The sequence below is a fragment of the Ursus arctos genome, unplaced genomic scaffold (assembly GCF_023065955.2).
Source record: "Ursus arctos isolate Adak ecotype North America unplaced genomic scaffold, UrsArc2.0 scaffold_18, whole genome shotgun sequence".
Classification (NCBI taxonomy): domain Eukaryota; kingdom Metazoa; phylum Chordata; class Mammalia; order Carnivora; family Ursidae; genus Ursus; species Ursus arctos.
This window is the reverse complement of record NW_026622852.1, coordinates 29,670,168-29,684,702: the sequence shown is the minus strand read 5'-3', so window position 1 is coordinate 29,684,702 and position 14,535 is coordinate 29,670,168. Positions and strand designations below refer to the sequence as shown.

Sequence of the window (14,535 nt, the reverse complement as noted above, 5' to 3'; positions counted from 1 at the left end):
TGCTCTATGAAACCACTCAGCGTGGACCTCAACACATGTTCTTGGAGAATAAGCCCTTCATTTCTGAGGAGTGGGCCCAAAGAGTGCCCTGAAGTATTTGGGGGTGGAAGTGGGGGCATGTTGGTGACACGCAGTTCTTCTCCCTCGGAGAAGAATAGACAGAGAGTCTGTGGTTCACTCCACATTGGCCAGGGCTCTGCCTGCTGGCTCAGGTAGCCACATACTCATTAAAGGTCCGTGAGTTTGGCAGAATACATAAAGAGAGAGACAACTGGATAGTAACACATTTCTCAATACCCTGTATATACAGTGGGGTGGGAGAGCATGAGGGTGCTGGCAGGGACTTGAGTCCCTTCAGGGAGGAAAGGGCACCTGAGTAGGAAAATCTTGGCCCTTCATTAGGACTGAAAAGGACCCTTGAGGGCCTGGATTTGCTAAGGGGAGGACAGGGATTGGCGGGGAAGGTGGATTCTAGAGGTGGGGAGAGGGAGAAGGGGTGGGGGCAGACAAGACCCAGGGACTCTTAGAACAGAGAGGCCAAATCGTTGATTTGAGCCTGTACGTTGCTTTAGTAATAATCCCTCTAATACCCCAAACCTCCAATAGTTTGGGAAATACCAAGACCCTCTGTGAGAGCACTTTTGCCTGATAGCTGGCTTGCTTTAGGGGTTGATTACTGGGGTGTTTTGAATGTTCCAGATATCAAGGAAAGGGAGCCCCAGTGGATATAGTGCAGAAGAGACAGTGGAAGGACCCACCACCAGGTCTCCCAGCAGGAGAGACTGGTTCTAGAAGACCCTCCCAGATATCTGCAGAAGTCTTGGGGAGAGCACCAAGGTCCCCCAAGACATGGGTGGTGGGGGTTCAGGCCAACCTCAGTGGGGACCACAGGAGTGGGTGACCCCCCGAAGACATCTGGGCTGCCCAGCTGTGGAAGCATAAGCCTCAGTCTCCATGTGGGCTTGCACAAAGTGTGCCATTTGCAAAGGAGGTCCACATGCGCCAACCTCTCACGAGCTGCCCCAAAGCTGGTGAGCTATTATCAGAGAACGGGCTCAGAGGCTCAGGGTGGTGTGTGGCAGGTGGGCTGGGACCCCAAGGCTCCTCAGAGCTCTTTCCTCTCTCCCCAGTTGTCACCAGCAGATGCTGGGAGGTGCCATGGGAGTGTGTGGCCCAGACCTCAGGAAGAAGCTTCCTTTCTCTTAGGTCCTGCTGTGGCCATAGACCAACTCTGTGGACTTGCAGAAATACTGTAGCTTCACTGAGTGTTCCTGATCTCTAACAGGGGGCTAGAAAGTCCGAAGCAAGTCATGTTTCTCCTTGTGCGCTGGTTTTCCCATTAGCACAAGGTTTGGTCTCTCTAGGCTCTTCCCGTTCTGTGAAATGAGATCATGTTAAGAAAAGGAGGCCAAAGCCATCACATGGACATCAATGGGTTTGTTACTTATGATTCTCTGATTTCCATGACACATACTTCTGAGACATGAGACTGGAAGCTTCCACTGCATTGGACAAAACTCCCTGAACAATCAAATTAGTGTGATAGCAGTTTCTCAGAAATGCAAAATTCTTTTCCCCTTCTATTCTGACATATTCTAGCTCCACGCTTCAGGGGCTAAAAGGGTTCCAAACCAACCCAACTTCATTTCCGCAGGGGCATCTGGGTAGGACCCTCACTCTAGGACAGCTATGGATACGCACCGGAGGCCCCATGAGCTCAGGGATGTCCGAGAGATTCATGAATCCGTGGGTGATGTTGGTCAAAGACTGAAAAGAAAAGAAACAGACAGTGAGACAGAGGGTAGCACATATCCCACCCTGCTCCTGGCGGCGAGGCTTTAACTGAAGTCACCGCAGCGTGACAGAACACAGGCAGACATGAGAACACCCTAAACTCACTGCCAACACATCCATCCCCTCCCCCACTTCTTCCAAAACAGCCCTGAGCTGCTGTAGCACTTTCTTCTTTCAGTTAACCTTAAGCTTGCGCAATACATGAATGCCTGCTTGCTTTTAAAATTTTAAACACACGTCTATATTTTTAAGCATATATATATCTCTATCTATCTCTATCTATCTATCTATATATGTGTATATATATATATATATATCTCTTCACAGAAAGCTTGCAGTGCTGGTGGTGTGTGTGTGTCCATGTGCCTGTTTTACATAAATGGCATCAGGCTGTCTGTATTACTTTTCCACTTGCTTTCTCCAACCATACACTATAGTTCCACGAGGAACTGGGGGTATGGGCATTTTTGGTTTTAACGGATTGCTAAAGAGCTGTCTAAAGGGGCCATACAATTTACACTGTCGCTAAAGCGTATGAGATTAACTATTTCACCACACCCTTACTCATGCTTGACATTTTTAACCCCCCCCCTTTTTTAAACTCTAGTCATCCTTTTTTTCCAGTTATTTGGGACTTTTTGTCTTTCTGTCATCTACCAGTAGGACATCATTTGTCTCCAAACGGCCACAGTCTTCACCAATGTGATGCCCTAACATGAAGGGTCCCTTGCTCTGGTCCCAACCCCATCCCAGCCTTCTCTACAAATTTCCATCACTCTCCACGCCCTTCACAGCCATCAGCTCCCTGTGCCTTGGACACGCCCACGTCGTTCTATTCTGAGATGTGGCTCAGAGTGTCCCTGCCAACTGACTTCTGGAAGTCCTGTCCCTCACACTTATCTGGTAAGATCCTTCTCAGCTCTCGAGTCTCTGCTCAAAGACACCTCCTCCAGAAAGTCTTCCTTAATTTCTCATCTCCCAAAAACAACTTCCTCACTTGTTCCCCCACTTACGTTCCTCTACCTCTCTGTTACAGCTCTGTTACAGCCATTCTCTTGACTGCAAATGCTGCCAACCAGAGGAGTGTTCTGGAAGCACCATGAGAGAGAACGGTGGTAACTGGGGGTAGGAACAGACATGCAGGGCGTGCTGGCAGGTGGAAACTCCAATGCCAGATGCCTGCTGTGTGCCCTCTGTGTAACCACCAGCCCCGAAGGCCCTGAACTGGTGGACAACCTTCTCTCCCCTTTAGCAAAGGCAGAAAATACACAGCCATGCTCCAACCTGGATGATACTCACACTGGACAAGACCTCGATGCGACCTGGTGGCCCCCTGGGTCCAGGGGGTCCCACAATGCTGGCTCCATCCATGCCTCTGTCACCCTGGATACAGCAGTTATATGGGGGAAAAATTCATTGTACATGGATAACGCGCCTAGAACCTGGCTGGAAATTTCCCCCAGCTCCACCTCAGATCTGTGACCTCACCTTGGGTCCCTGGTCTCCTTTTTCTCCTTTGGGACCCTGGTAAAACAAACAAACATTCTTTGGCTTTCTTCTCTTCACTTCGCTTACTCCCCATCTATCCTCCCATATTGCCGTCTCTCCCTAAGCGCCCATATGGATTTTGCCCCCAGATAATGGGAGCAAAAGATGATGCGCCAATTCCCCTTCCAGAGTCAGAAAGAAGAAACACCCACAGAAGCTCTCTCCCAGAACAGGGTGAGTGTCCCTTTAACCCTGAATCTCAGAGCCCACTGCGTCAGGAGGATAGGGAAGGGTCTTCTTTAACCACGGAGGGGCTATGCTGCTTGCCCCTATGAGGCTCTTTCTCCTGGACTGGTACGCTCAGCTCTGGGTCCCATCTGACAAAGATAGTGAGATCGGGGGTTGGTCCTCTGGAGAGCAGGAATCATTGCAGAAGATGGACCACACCTCCCTGGGGCTTGATGCAGGGGGGAGGAGCACCTGTCAGGAGCCCCGGGTTCTGAAATGAGGAAAGTATGAGTACTGAAGGGGGCAGCAGGTAGGAGGCAAAGAAGCAGAGATGCTTGATGGTAAGGGACGAGAGAGAGACAGAGAGAGACAGAGAGAGAGAGATCTTTCAAGTCTTCCCCTATGATGTTTTGTACAAAACGTCTGTGCTGCTCCTCAAAGCAACAAGCTATAAAGAGCACTTGGTCTCCCCCGTGCACAGCTGGACGCTGAAGGCACAGAGAGGGAGAATTACTGAAAATAGCAGAGCTGGGATGGCCCCCCACCGCTTCCTCATTCCAGCACAACAGTCCTCCAGATGAAGGCTCCCCAACTCAACCTACACTCGGAGCCACTGGTCCGGAGATTCTGGGCTCGTGCAACAGCCTGCTGCTTCCAGACCCTTCGGTAATCTGGGGAAGGAAAGAGAATGAGAATTCCATATCCAGTTCCTGAGCACCTGCTGGTACCAGGTGTGGAGCTGGGCCCTGGGGCTGGGCTCGGTGGGGGAGTCACCACCGTCTCTGCCATTGGGCCAGCGTTCTGTTAACTGGTTTTCCCAACAGTCCCTAATGCACATTGTTTTTTCACCACAGAAGGGGGGGGGGGGAAGTACCTCAAACCCAAGTCCCGCTGCACATCCAGGACCTGGGGGCCCTGGGGGTCCAGGAGGCCCCGGGGGTCCCATGACCCCAGGAGAGCCAGCTTGTCCATTTTTCCCTGGAGGTCCGGGTAAGCCTCTGCTGCCAGGGTCACCCTATAAGGAAGAGGACAGGTTTATTGCGCAGCCCTGGGTTCACTCGTGAAAGGGGTAACAAACATGCCTGGGTCCGAAAATCATTCTTTGAATTTAATGAGGTGGATGGATTCTCTGCTGGGCACTGCTTTGAGGTACAGAAACTGCTGTCTTGCTAACTGACACTTCACTTGAAGACAAGCTGATCCACTCTGTGCGTGTGAGCATTTGTGTGGAGGGCGTGGGAGGGGGACAGACACCGCCGCTTGTCCCCTGCCTCCAACTCCAGCTGTTCTGCTTTCCCTGAGCAGTTTCTGAGATCCGTCTCTCTCTGCTGCCTGACACGCAGACGCGCAGCACTCCAGCCCAACAGCCCAATCACAGTAAACCCGGAGAAAGGACAAGAGGGAAAAGAAAGCTTTTTTTTTTTCTTTTACCTTTTCACCGACTGAGCCATTAGGCCCTCTTGCACCCTGGAAAACACACACACACACAAAACACAACACAAGAAAAAAGGCCAATTAATATACATCTCATTTGGTATAATCAAAAGAAAAGAAAACGCAGAATTACTGACTCTTAAGTAACAGGATCTGAAAATGGGCTGACATCTCCAAACCGAGTGCATTCTAGCCGTCACTTCGCTAGGCAAGTTAGACTGAAAGCTTCAGAAATCCATTTTCCAACTATTAGCTCATTACCTACCTCAAGACTGAAAAGGAGAAGTTGAAGATTAACCAGTAAGAGATTGGAGGGGAAGAATTCCCTTGGAGAATTGTCCGTGTCCTGGCCGGTCCCTTACCCCACCCTCCCCTGACGCAAGTAAAGGGATATGTCTCCTACTTGAAGCCAAGAAAGGGTCTTCAAGAACTTGATGTGTATTCCCCAGACTTTGGGAGATTTGTGGACCGATGACTGACTTTCTTCTGGATATATCTAAAGACCAGAAGCCGGCTGGGGTGGCCCCAGAATGGAGTCGGGGGGTATCACTCTAAAGTAGGTTGCATATCCATCCCCAGTGGGGACCACAGTATAGGTTTAGATGGGGGGGGGGGGTTAGATGTGGATCTCATAGACTAGAGCCAGCTGTGAGCTCCGAGCAGAGGGGAGAACCAATGGGGAGCTGGTGGCCACAAGGGGTCAACCATAAGAAACATGGCCCTGTATCGGGGGACTGTGGGCGGCAGGCCCCTAGTGGGAGACTCGCTCAGGATCCACAAAAGAAGGACCCAGGAAAAGGTCCTGACACCTGATGGGGATGTACGCACCATCTGTGGCTGTGCCCTTCTCCCCAGTCCCCTATTTCCCTGGGCTGGATCGCCCTTCTATATCAAATCTATAGAGAGGACAGAACGGGCAGTTCCAAAATAATAGACTCAAAAGTAAGATGGCAAATGACACTGAACCTGAAAATAGCGAGGAACGCCACAGGGAAAACACAGGAAGCTGAAGCCAGAGGTTTCAGTGGTGGAGGGAAAGCGCAAGGGAAAAAGTACCCTGCAGAGCGGTGGCAGAAGCCAGGAGCAGGGTGTGGCTCTCATGGGCAGATAGGTTGAAATTCTGGAGCAAGAAGGCCTACAAGCCCTGCCCATCCCCCTCACCCCTCAGTCCCCGCTCCTACAAGAACAATAAGCGTTGTTTACTGGAGTCAGGGCATAGGGCAGAGCCCAGAGTGCTAGGGGAACCCAGGGAGGTGCAGCGGTACCCCAAACTCATAAGACCAGCTGCTGAGGGGCTCTGCCTAATGGCACACCGCACTGCCACCATCCGCTCCCTGAAACCTGCAAGTTTCCGAAGTAGCTGCCGCCCAACCCCCCAACAATCCCGAACTCCCCAACAATCCATACGCACAGAGACAGAAAGCAGACCGAAGTGGGTTCCAATTCCAAAGCAAACACACAAGCAAGAAACAGCACACATCCGAGGGAAGGCAACACTGTGAAGGGGAGGCGGCAGTGCCAGCAACGGGACGTACGCCCGGGGAAGGAGCGTGAAGAACACAAGCCCATCAGGACTCCCAGTGTATACAATACATATTCTCAGGGAGAAAGGGGAGGGTATTCCAGCCACGAAACACGCACAAACGATCATGAAATAAGCACAGTGGTTACACAAAAGAAACAATTAGAGATCTGAGAAACAAAAATACGTAACTGTTGGAAGGAAGTGCTCTATAAGGGCTGAATCACACAGATGTACATGAGGAGGGAGTTACAGAGTCAGGCTGCCACCCCCCCCCCCCCCGCCGCCGGGACATGAGGGGGTGCTGGAGGGGGAAGGGGTGCTGGGAGAAGGCAGCGGTGGTGGCCGGCCTCAGAGGCTTCTCTGCCTACTAGCCTGACCGGAGAGAAACCTCATGGGACTTTTCACTGTGGGCAGAAACAAAAAGAACTGCGTTCGGGTTCCGCGGCCTTATCTGGAGGCTACGGTTTTCGCGCCTGCTTTTCTTGGATGTGACCAGCCGCGCTGTCCTCTGCGGCCTGTCGCCATCTGTCCTTGAAGGAAGAGCCAACCTTGTGCACCTTTCCAGGAACAAGTCACATCGCAGTCAGGGATATCGTGAAACAGAAGTTAAATTAGCCTCCTCTCTTGACTTCTGGACTCTATCCTCTGAAGAACTTATTGTGTTGCCAGCTGAGCGTGTTAAAGAAAATCATGATCAGAAAGTGAAAAACGGTCTTTCTTAAGTTACGTTCCCAGCTCTTCAAGTCAAGAGTACATCTTGTAGCAGTTTCAAAGGAAGTTCTGGAAGATATTTCGGACCTTGAGTTATCGGTCTCAGAAACAGATGATTTTATCCAGCTTGTACATGCAAAAAGGCAGTATTTGGACCCATTCCATCAGCTCACAGATTCGGTGGCCACCATTTTGGAATCTGAGCAGATCGGCTTGGGGCCCGGAAGAGCTCATCTTATTGGAATTTACATCAACGGGTACACTGAAAACCGGGAACTCCAATTACGAGAGTCAGCAAAGACTCCCTGCTCCCCAAATGATGGTGGTAGAGCTATACTTCATTGCTCAGTGTGAGACATGAGGACCTTGGAATTCCAACCAGCCAAGCTGTGGGGCTGGCTGTGGCGGTGAAGTATGGAGAGGCCAGTTCCGCAACAGAAATACTGCAAAAGACCGAGGTGCAGGAGTGCTACAAAATCATGCTTCAGAATTCAGTAGAAATTTCCACTCGTTACGGTAATTGGATTTGGTAAGAACTTTATTAGACTTCAACGTACAGGAACATCAAAGAACCTAATAAATACATCGATTTTTTTTCCCTGCTGTGGTATCTGAGATGGCACAACTTCCTGCCTGGTGCGTGTCTATCAGCGGAGTCGTGGTGTTTGTTATACTGATAACTTCAACTTGTTACAATTACAATTGACCATGGTCGATTTGGTTTGATGGAGACCTATCGTCCTGATTTTGTACCAAACACTTCTGATGGTTAAAGAAGATATGAAATAGGAAATCGGGCCAATATTGGAACATTCAAGCGAAAGAAGCTGTTATCGGCTCCAAACCCATCACCGGATCTCTGTTAAACGTGGCTTGCCGCTTGGCTCTTGAGGGGCACCCTGTTCTGTAGTGTGTAAAATTTAGAGAATTGCTCAAAGCCCAAGAGGGGCGCAGTGGAGAAAGGAAAGTTGATGATGATTTACTTGCATTTCCCCTCTTCTCACCGGCAAGACAGAAGCTACTACACAAGGCCCAGCAGTGACATTTCGGCAGCTCAGTGAGATCACTCGAAGCCCGTTACTGGGAGCTCAACGCCCCTCAGCAATCCTGGGCACTGAAGAAAACTTCAAAACACAAACTCTTTCCTGCCTGGCTGTCCCAGCACCTTCTGACACCAAAGAATACCGTGAATGATTCAGATTATAAAAGGAGGACAAGAGTGGTGATTGTAAACACTACGCGTGTACTGACGATCTGGGTGGCACAGTGTGTGGGGCACAAAACAGGAAGGCATTTTCCAGAGATCCATTTCCAGCATGTTCCAGAAGCATCCTTTCCAGAAGCATTCTGTAGCAGGGAAAGCAGGCGACTCTTCGCCTATTTCTTCATGGGCTAAAGATCCCAGAGTAGCTGCTCATCTTAATTAGGGGAAAATAAATTGAGGAGTATGCCTGTCATCGAACTCAACATAAAACAGCCTATTTCATAAATTCTTAATGACCGTTCACATTTTGATGACAATCCAATTTGAAAATGATGTATAGGATTATATATATATATTATATAATATATATTAATATATATATATTTTTGCCAGACAAATAAGCCGGACCTTATTCTTTGGGGGAAAACTCCCCTTTAGACAACTGCCCAGACGAGTCTCCATGCCCTGCGAGCAAGAAGAGAGGCTGTTTTCTGAGCAGCGTGAGGAACGATCCCCCTACACGTGTCCACGCGCTGCCTGGCAGGGAATGAGTCCCTTGTCACAGGGGGTGTGCAAGCTGAAGAACAGATATCATGGAGGGGAGTCAAGGACCAAATGTGTCACTGGATCCTATGTTGTGTGATGTCCCAGAGACTGCTCATTTTCTCTAGCACCTTCTGTTATTTGATATCCATACCATGCTCCTTGGTTTACTTTTGGCTTTTAAGAAATATTTTTTAGGTAAATGTTATCTGCAAGGTTTCATTCAAGCTTTCTAGATGCAAAATCCCAAGTCCTTCTAGAGTCTGCTTTCACTTGACCAGAAAGCGTCTTATGCACATGGTGTAACAAATTAGGACTCATAGCAAATTCAGGGGAGAAAACTGTAATTTCTCTCCAACGGTGATCCTGGGCGAGCCTGCTGCCCTGAGCAGTGCCCGCCCCGTGTCACTGTGCGGATGTGGGCATGGGTATTTTTAAATACCAGACGAGCATGGGAGGGGTGTTGTGGGGGCGGGTAGGGGAGAGCTGGTAAGAAGGACAGGGAAGAACAGTGTAGGTCTGTGATGTTTCCTGCAAAATCTAATTTCTTATGAAATAGTTGGTACATGTAAAATGAGTCCTATAAAGCTTGACAACTAGTTTCTTTCTTCTTTTTCTGAGAAATGAGCTTTCCACGAAAATCGAGTTACTGTTTTAATTAAAATAAACACACTTGAGAGCTGACGGAAACTGGAAATTCAGTTCAGCAAAGATGGTGGTGTCTGGGGAGTTAGCATTTTCCACAACTTCATGCAGTGGAGTCCACAGAAGGCCTTGCTCCCTATCCCAGCTGGGAGGGAGTCTCCTTCCTCTGAACCCTGGTGAAACTCATGACTCCATCACAGCAAGGAGGTTTACCTTATGTTTTTTTTTTTTTAGTGTTCTATGATTTATTATCTGCGTATACACCTTATCTTGATTGCTCTCCTTTGGGGGGCATGGCTTATCTCATCAAAGAGGCTGGGAACTGTTGTAGGGGCAGGAACCCCACCCCTGCAGCACCATGTAGGGTGTGCAGACAGAGGACAACGCAGGCTGACAGAGAATGAAGAGAGTGAAGGGAATGGCCAGTTTGCTGATCAAACCCTACTGGAGGCCTGAGCTGGAGTCTAAGGACACACAGACCGTGTAGAGCTGCTTGTCACGACAAGCTAACATGGGCTCAGAGGGGTCCTGGCAGAACCAATGCTGTGCTAATGGGAAGTGCAGGAAGGAAGGCTGCTTTCTGCTCATAGGGAGTCTGAAAGGGCTTCTCAGAGGATATACCAGAACTGGCCCTTGGAGGACGAGGAAAGGAAAAGTCACCTGAGATGGAGAAAAAGCATGCGCAAAGGTCAGGGGGCCATCCAGGAGGAGCATGCCCAGAGCACTGCAGCAGGGCTGCTGGCTGACCCAGAGCCGTGTGAGGAACAGCCGAAGACAGAGCTGGGAAGGCAGGTCTGGGCACTGTCAGCGTTCGGTCCCGCAAGCAGCGGCAAGCCTCGATACTTCTCAGCAGAGACCAGAGGGAGCCTGCTGCAGGAGGATGGACAGGTAGGGCAGGTGGGTGGAAGCTGGATGGCGGGTGGGAAGAACGGGACACTGGCGAGAAGCCTGAAGCTGCGGTGCTGGCGAGGAGAGATGAACCTCAGATCAGGGCGGAGAGAGGCAAGGGATGTGGATGGCAGACGGATCAGTCCTGGCAACAGGTGCGGCACGGCAGGAAAGGGAGAGGAAGGAGGGCTTAGAGAAGATTCTGCCTTTGGGTCCTCGTGACTGGGTAGATGGCGGCACCATTCACTGAAGCTAGACACGCTGAGCTCAGGTTTGGGCATCAAGAGCCCTGGGATGGAGACATGCAGCGGAGAGACGATTAGGAGGGGATTAGAAAGGGTCATTCATTCACCTAAGAAGCACGGACAGGCCTAGAGGTCAGAGGGGGGCAGTGTGGGCCTGGTGGCCCCCTAGTGTTGGACCCCTCCCACCCTGTCCGTACCTTCTCTCCCTTCATCCCAGGAAGGCCGGAGGCTCCATCGGCTCCAGGCTGTCCCTCAGGGCCCTGGGAACATCAATGACAATCAGCCCACAACATCTCTGATAAGAACCAAGTATGACCCTTTCCTAGAGAAGGAGGCCATGGCTGGGAGGACTGAGCAGGTGCTGAGGTCAGTGGGCCCAGGAGCCTTGTGTCAGTCTAGGGTGAACTGCCGGTCCCTGGCCCCAGCATGGCCCCTGCTGACCGTGCACCTGGGGATGAGTGTCCTTCACTCTGGCGGGGAGCTGGGGGCAGGGCCGGACCAGATGGTCTCTGAGGGCCTCGTGCTACAGACTCAGCACTTCGATGTCCTAAGATTCCAAGATTCCATATGAGTCTGCATCTCCTATACTAAGATAAAGCAGCAAAGCAGTGTGCAGGATGGTTATTTCTTGGCTTCTGCTTCTTAGGAATCTTAGCAATGACTCAGCTGAGAACTTTTTGTTTACAAATGTTAGCAAGCTGCATGCTCTCTGTTAGTAGCCTTCGAGCTGGGGTCTGGGCTCTGTATGCCCCTCCTTGGCTAGAAGAAGCCTCATGGCCATGGAGAAGGGGAGACGACCCCAGTGGCTCACCGGGGGCCCAGGTTCACCAGCAGCTCCATCCTCTCCAGGCGATCCAGGGGGTCCCATGAAAACATCAGTCCCTGGTTTTCCTGGAATCCCAGGTGAGCCAGGTGGGCCCGGGGGGCCTGGGGGACCCTAAAAAACAGATATCTGTTAAGAAACAGCAGGGGAGGGGATAAACCTATATGAAGCATGTATATTCCATCCATTCTTTCTGTTCCTCACTCTAACACTGCAAGTAGAGACCGATGGGGGAAACTGAGGCTCAGTGAGATAATGTGAGTTGGTCTGGGCTCACACACTCACAGCTAATTATTAGAAGAGCTGGGATTTGAACCCAGGTCTTTCTGAGCCCATCATACCATGTTTTCTCCCCAGATGTGTGTATAAAATAAAAATTCAGTTAGAATTTTCAGAAGTGTTCTAATTTAGTTTTCTGATTACCTGACAGAGCAGTCAAAAACTGCCTATTGCGAACCCGTATTAAATCTCTCCCTGCAGCGTAGCAGCCTCTTTAGCCTCCAGCTGGGTTGGCTGATCCCACCAGCCTGGAAGACGCATGTGGCTCTCACCGCCCCTATCCAGTGAGTCCAGAATCCTTCTGGCCTCACCCTAAGGAGTGGGCCGAGGGGCAACTGAGTGGAGTCTTCTAGGTGGGGATTCAGCACAGGGGTTCACAGTGAGGTTGGGGGCCTCAGGACAAAGCCCCCAGCTGCAGCTGGAGCAGGGAGGTGCTCCCCAGGAACCAGTGAGGGCCCTGCCTTGGGCAGGAGGCTGAGGGAGCAAGAGCAAAGAGGAAGAAGTAGTGGTTGAAGAGGTAGGAGGGGTTGCCTCAGGGTAGGGAGGATTTCCAGAAGGGTCTGGAAGCCCAAGTGTGAAATACCCCCTAGAGAAGAGTCCAGCGGTTCTCTGGAATGGGTAAACGGGATGGGGGCAAAGCCAAGTAAGAGGTGAAGATCATGGACATACTTGCTGTGGGACAGCCCTAGATGCCAGGGAAAGGGGACAAGTGGCAAAGTAGAGGTCCTGAATAGAAACTAAGGCTCATATTCACTTAGAACAAAACTGATCCAAGTGGAAAATGCCAAATATAGACACATGTGGAGGGGAAAAAAGAATCCTCCCAATTATTGAGAAGGCAATCCCAGACAGCAGGTTGTGCCACCCTCACACTTACTCTTAACAGCTCCTCACTGAGCACCAGGTCCCCAGAGCCAGAGCCAACGTCCAAGCCCCAGCCCAGGCCGGAGCCCTCGGCCTCAGCTCCCACCTGGAGAGAGAAGAAATTCCCACCACTTGGTTTCACCTGCCACTCCCTAAGGAGAGCCATGTCACCAAGTCTTCCCTTACTCTGTAGCCCTGTAACTGCTGCTGCCAACCTTCCTTCTGGCCTTTTCTCCCACTCCCCTCTACCCCTCTCTTCCTCCCCCACCACCTCCCGCTGCACAGCCAACGGGCAGCCGGTCCTCAAACATACTATGGTCTTTCACATCTTCTCAGCCTCCCTTCCTGCCTTTCAAACTCCTACTCATTCTTCAAGGCCTAGTTCCACTGTCATCACATCCAGGAAGCCCTCCCACCCCATTTCCGGGTGGAGATGGAATTTATCTCTCCCTACTCTCTGTTCCTCACCAACCTCTGCTGAGGTCTCGATTTGGTGGTAGGACCACCTGACTCAAAGCTCAGTTGTGCATATGTCTGGCAGCCCCTCTAGACTAGGACCCCTCCAGGGTTGGCCCATCCTGAGGTACCTCTGGATGCCCAGTATCTTAGCACAAGATCTGGTACCAAGAAGGTATTCAGTGCATACTTGTTGAATGCCATCAAATTCCTCCAAAGAACAAAAGGGAATTTAAAAAAACCCTTTCTGGGACTTCATTCCTGAGCATAAGAACCAGGTGAAGTGGAATTCAATCACGGAACGTGCATGGAGCACGCGCTCCGAGGCCCCAAGAAGGAGCTGGGCTGGAGGTCAGGGCTGGGTTGAGAAGGGTAGCAGTGACGTGTACATGCGGGTAGGAGAAGGCAGGTGGGGATGGGGGGCTGCTGCCACCGTCTGAGGAACCAGGTAGACTCGGGGCTTGGAGACTGACTGGATGGGGCATGAGAGGCAAGAAGGGCCACTGGAGGAGGTTTCCTGATTTCTGTTTTGGTATCCAGGAAGACGGAGTGCCATTCCCAGAAATGGGGAGTCCTGAGGGAGGAGCAGGTCTGAGGCATGGTGAGGAGTTGTTTGGGATGTGGTTGAGAGACACATGGGCCATTCTGGGCACAGGATATAAACGGGATGTAAACAGACTCTGGTCCGGAGCAAACTGAGGGTTCTGATAGAGGAGAAGGCCCGACGTCTCACTGGAAGGCACCCTGAACCTTCGCCTGTGCCCATCTCTCAGCATCCCAGCCCCTGCATGCTGTGTGTGTGTTGAGCCTGGAGAGGGGGTCTCACCGTGGGTCCAGTAGGCCTGGCAGGTTCAGGGTGGCCAAGAAGCCCCTCCCCAGCTTCACCCTAAAGAGAACAAGCTGGTCAGTGGAGCACTGGGCACCCCCCCCCCACACACACACATACTGTCCCCTCTCTTCCCTGTAGACACCACTCATCTTTAAGATGAGGCTTATGCAGGGGGGAAGGCTTTGTTCAGGAGCCAGCCCAAGGGGCACTCGGCCCACGCTGGGCTCAGGAGCCCTTCGTTTCTGCATCACACGCATAGCGTGGATGGGACTGATGGAAGGAAGGAGGCAGTAGGGACCCTCCCCATCCCACCATCTAGGGTCCCGCCGCCCCACGCCCCGGTTCAGGTCCTGCGAGAGCATGGTAGCCAGGCCCAGTGTGCCTCCCTCTGAGGTAGGTCCTGGCCACCCTGCTCCTTCCGCCAGCCCCATAGCCTGTCCAGAGCCTTTACTGCTCGTAGGCCTGCCTCCCCGGGACTGTGCGCTCCTGGAGGGCAGGCATGGTGCCTGAATCCCCTCCAGGCCCCAGTGCCCGGCCCTTGGCCAGAGCTCAGGGAATGCTTTCAGAGTGACAGGAACA

At 51.5% G+C, this 14,535-nt stretch overlaps 1 protein-coding gene across 2 annotated transcripts in view; it reads right to left on the bottom strand.

Annotated features, from left to right (window-relative positions):
• The window catches only part of COL15A1 (collagen type XV alpha 1 chain), a 101,326-nt gene that overhangs the window by 29,650 nt on the left and 57,141 nt on the right, over positions 1-14,535 (bottom strand). For both annotated transcript variants that reach the window (XM_026506149.4, XM_026506150.4), the window contains 10 exons: positions 13,954-14,013; positions 12,685-12,777; positions 11,517-11,642; positions 10,903-10,965; positions 4,942-4,977; positions 4,385-4,525; positions 4,113-4,181; positions 3,283-3,318; positions 3,094-3,177; positions 1,702-1,767 (listed from right to left, as the gene is read on the bottom strand). In XM_026506149.4, the coding sequence (XP_026361934.3) occupies positions 1,702-1,767; positions 3,094-3,177; positions 3,283-3,318; positions 4,113-4,181; positions 4,385-4,525; positions 4,942-4,977; positions 10,903-10,965; positions 11,517-11,642; positions 12,685-12,777; positions 13,954-14,013 (774 nt within the window). The remainder of the gene's footprint in view (positions 1-1,701; positions 1,768-3,093; positions 3,178-3,282; positions 3,319-4,112; positions 4,182-4,384; positions 4,526-4,941; positions 4,978-10,902; positions 10,966-11,516; positions 11,643-12,684; positions 12,778-13,953; positions 14,014-14,535) is intronic.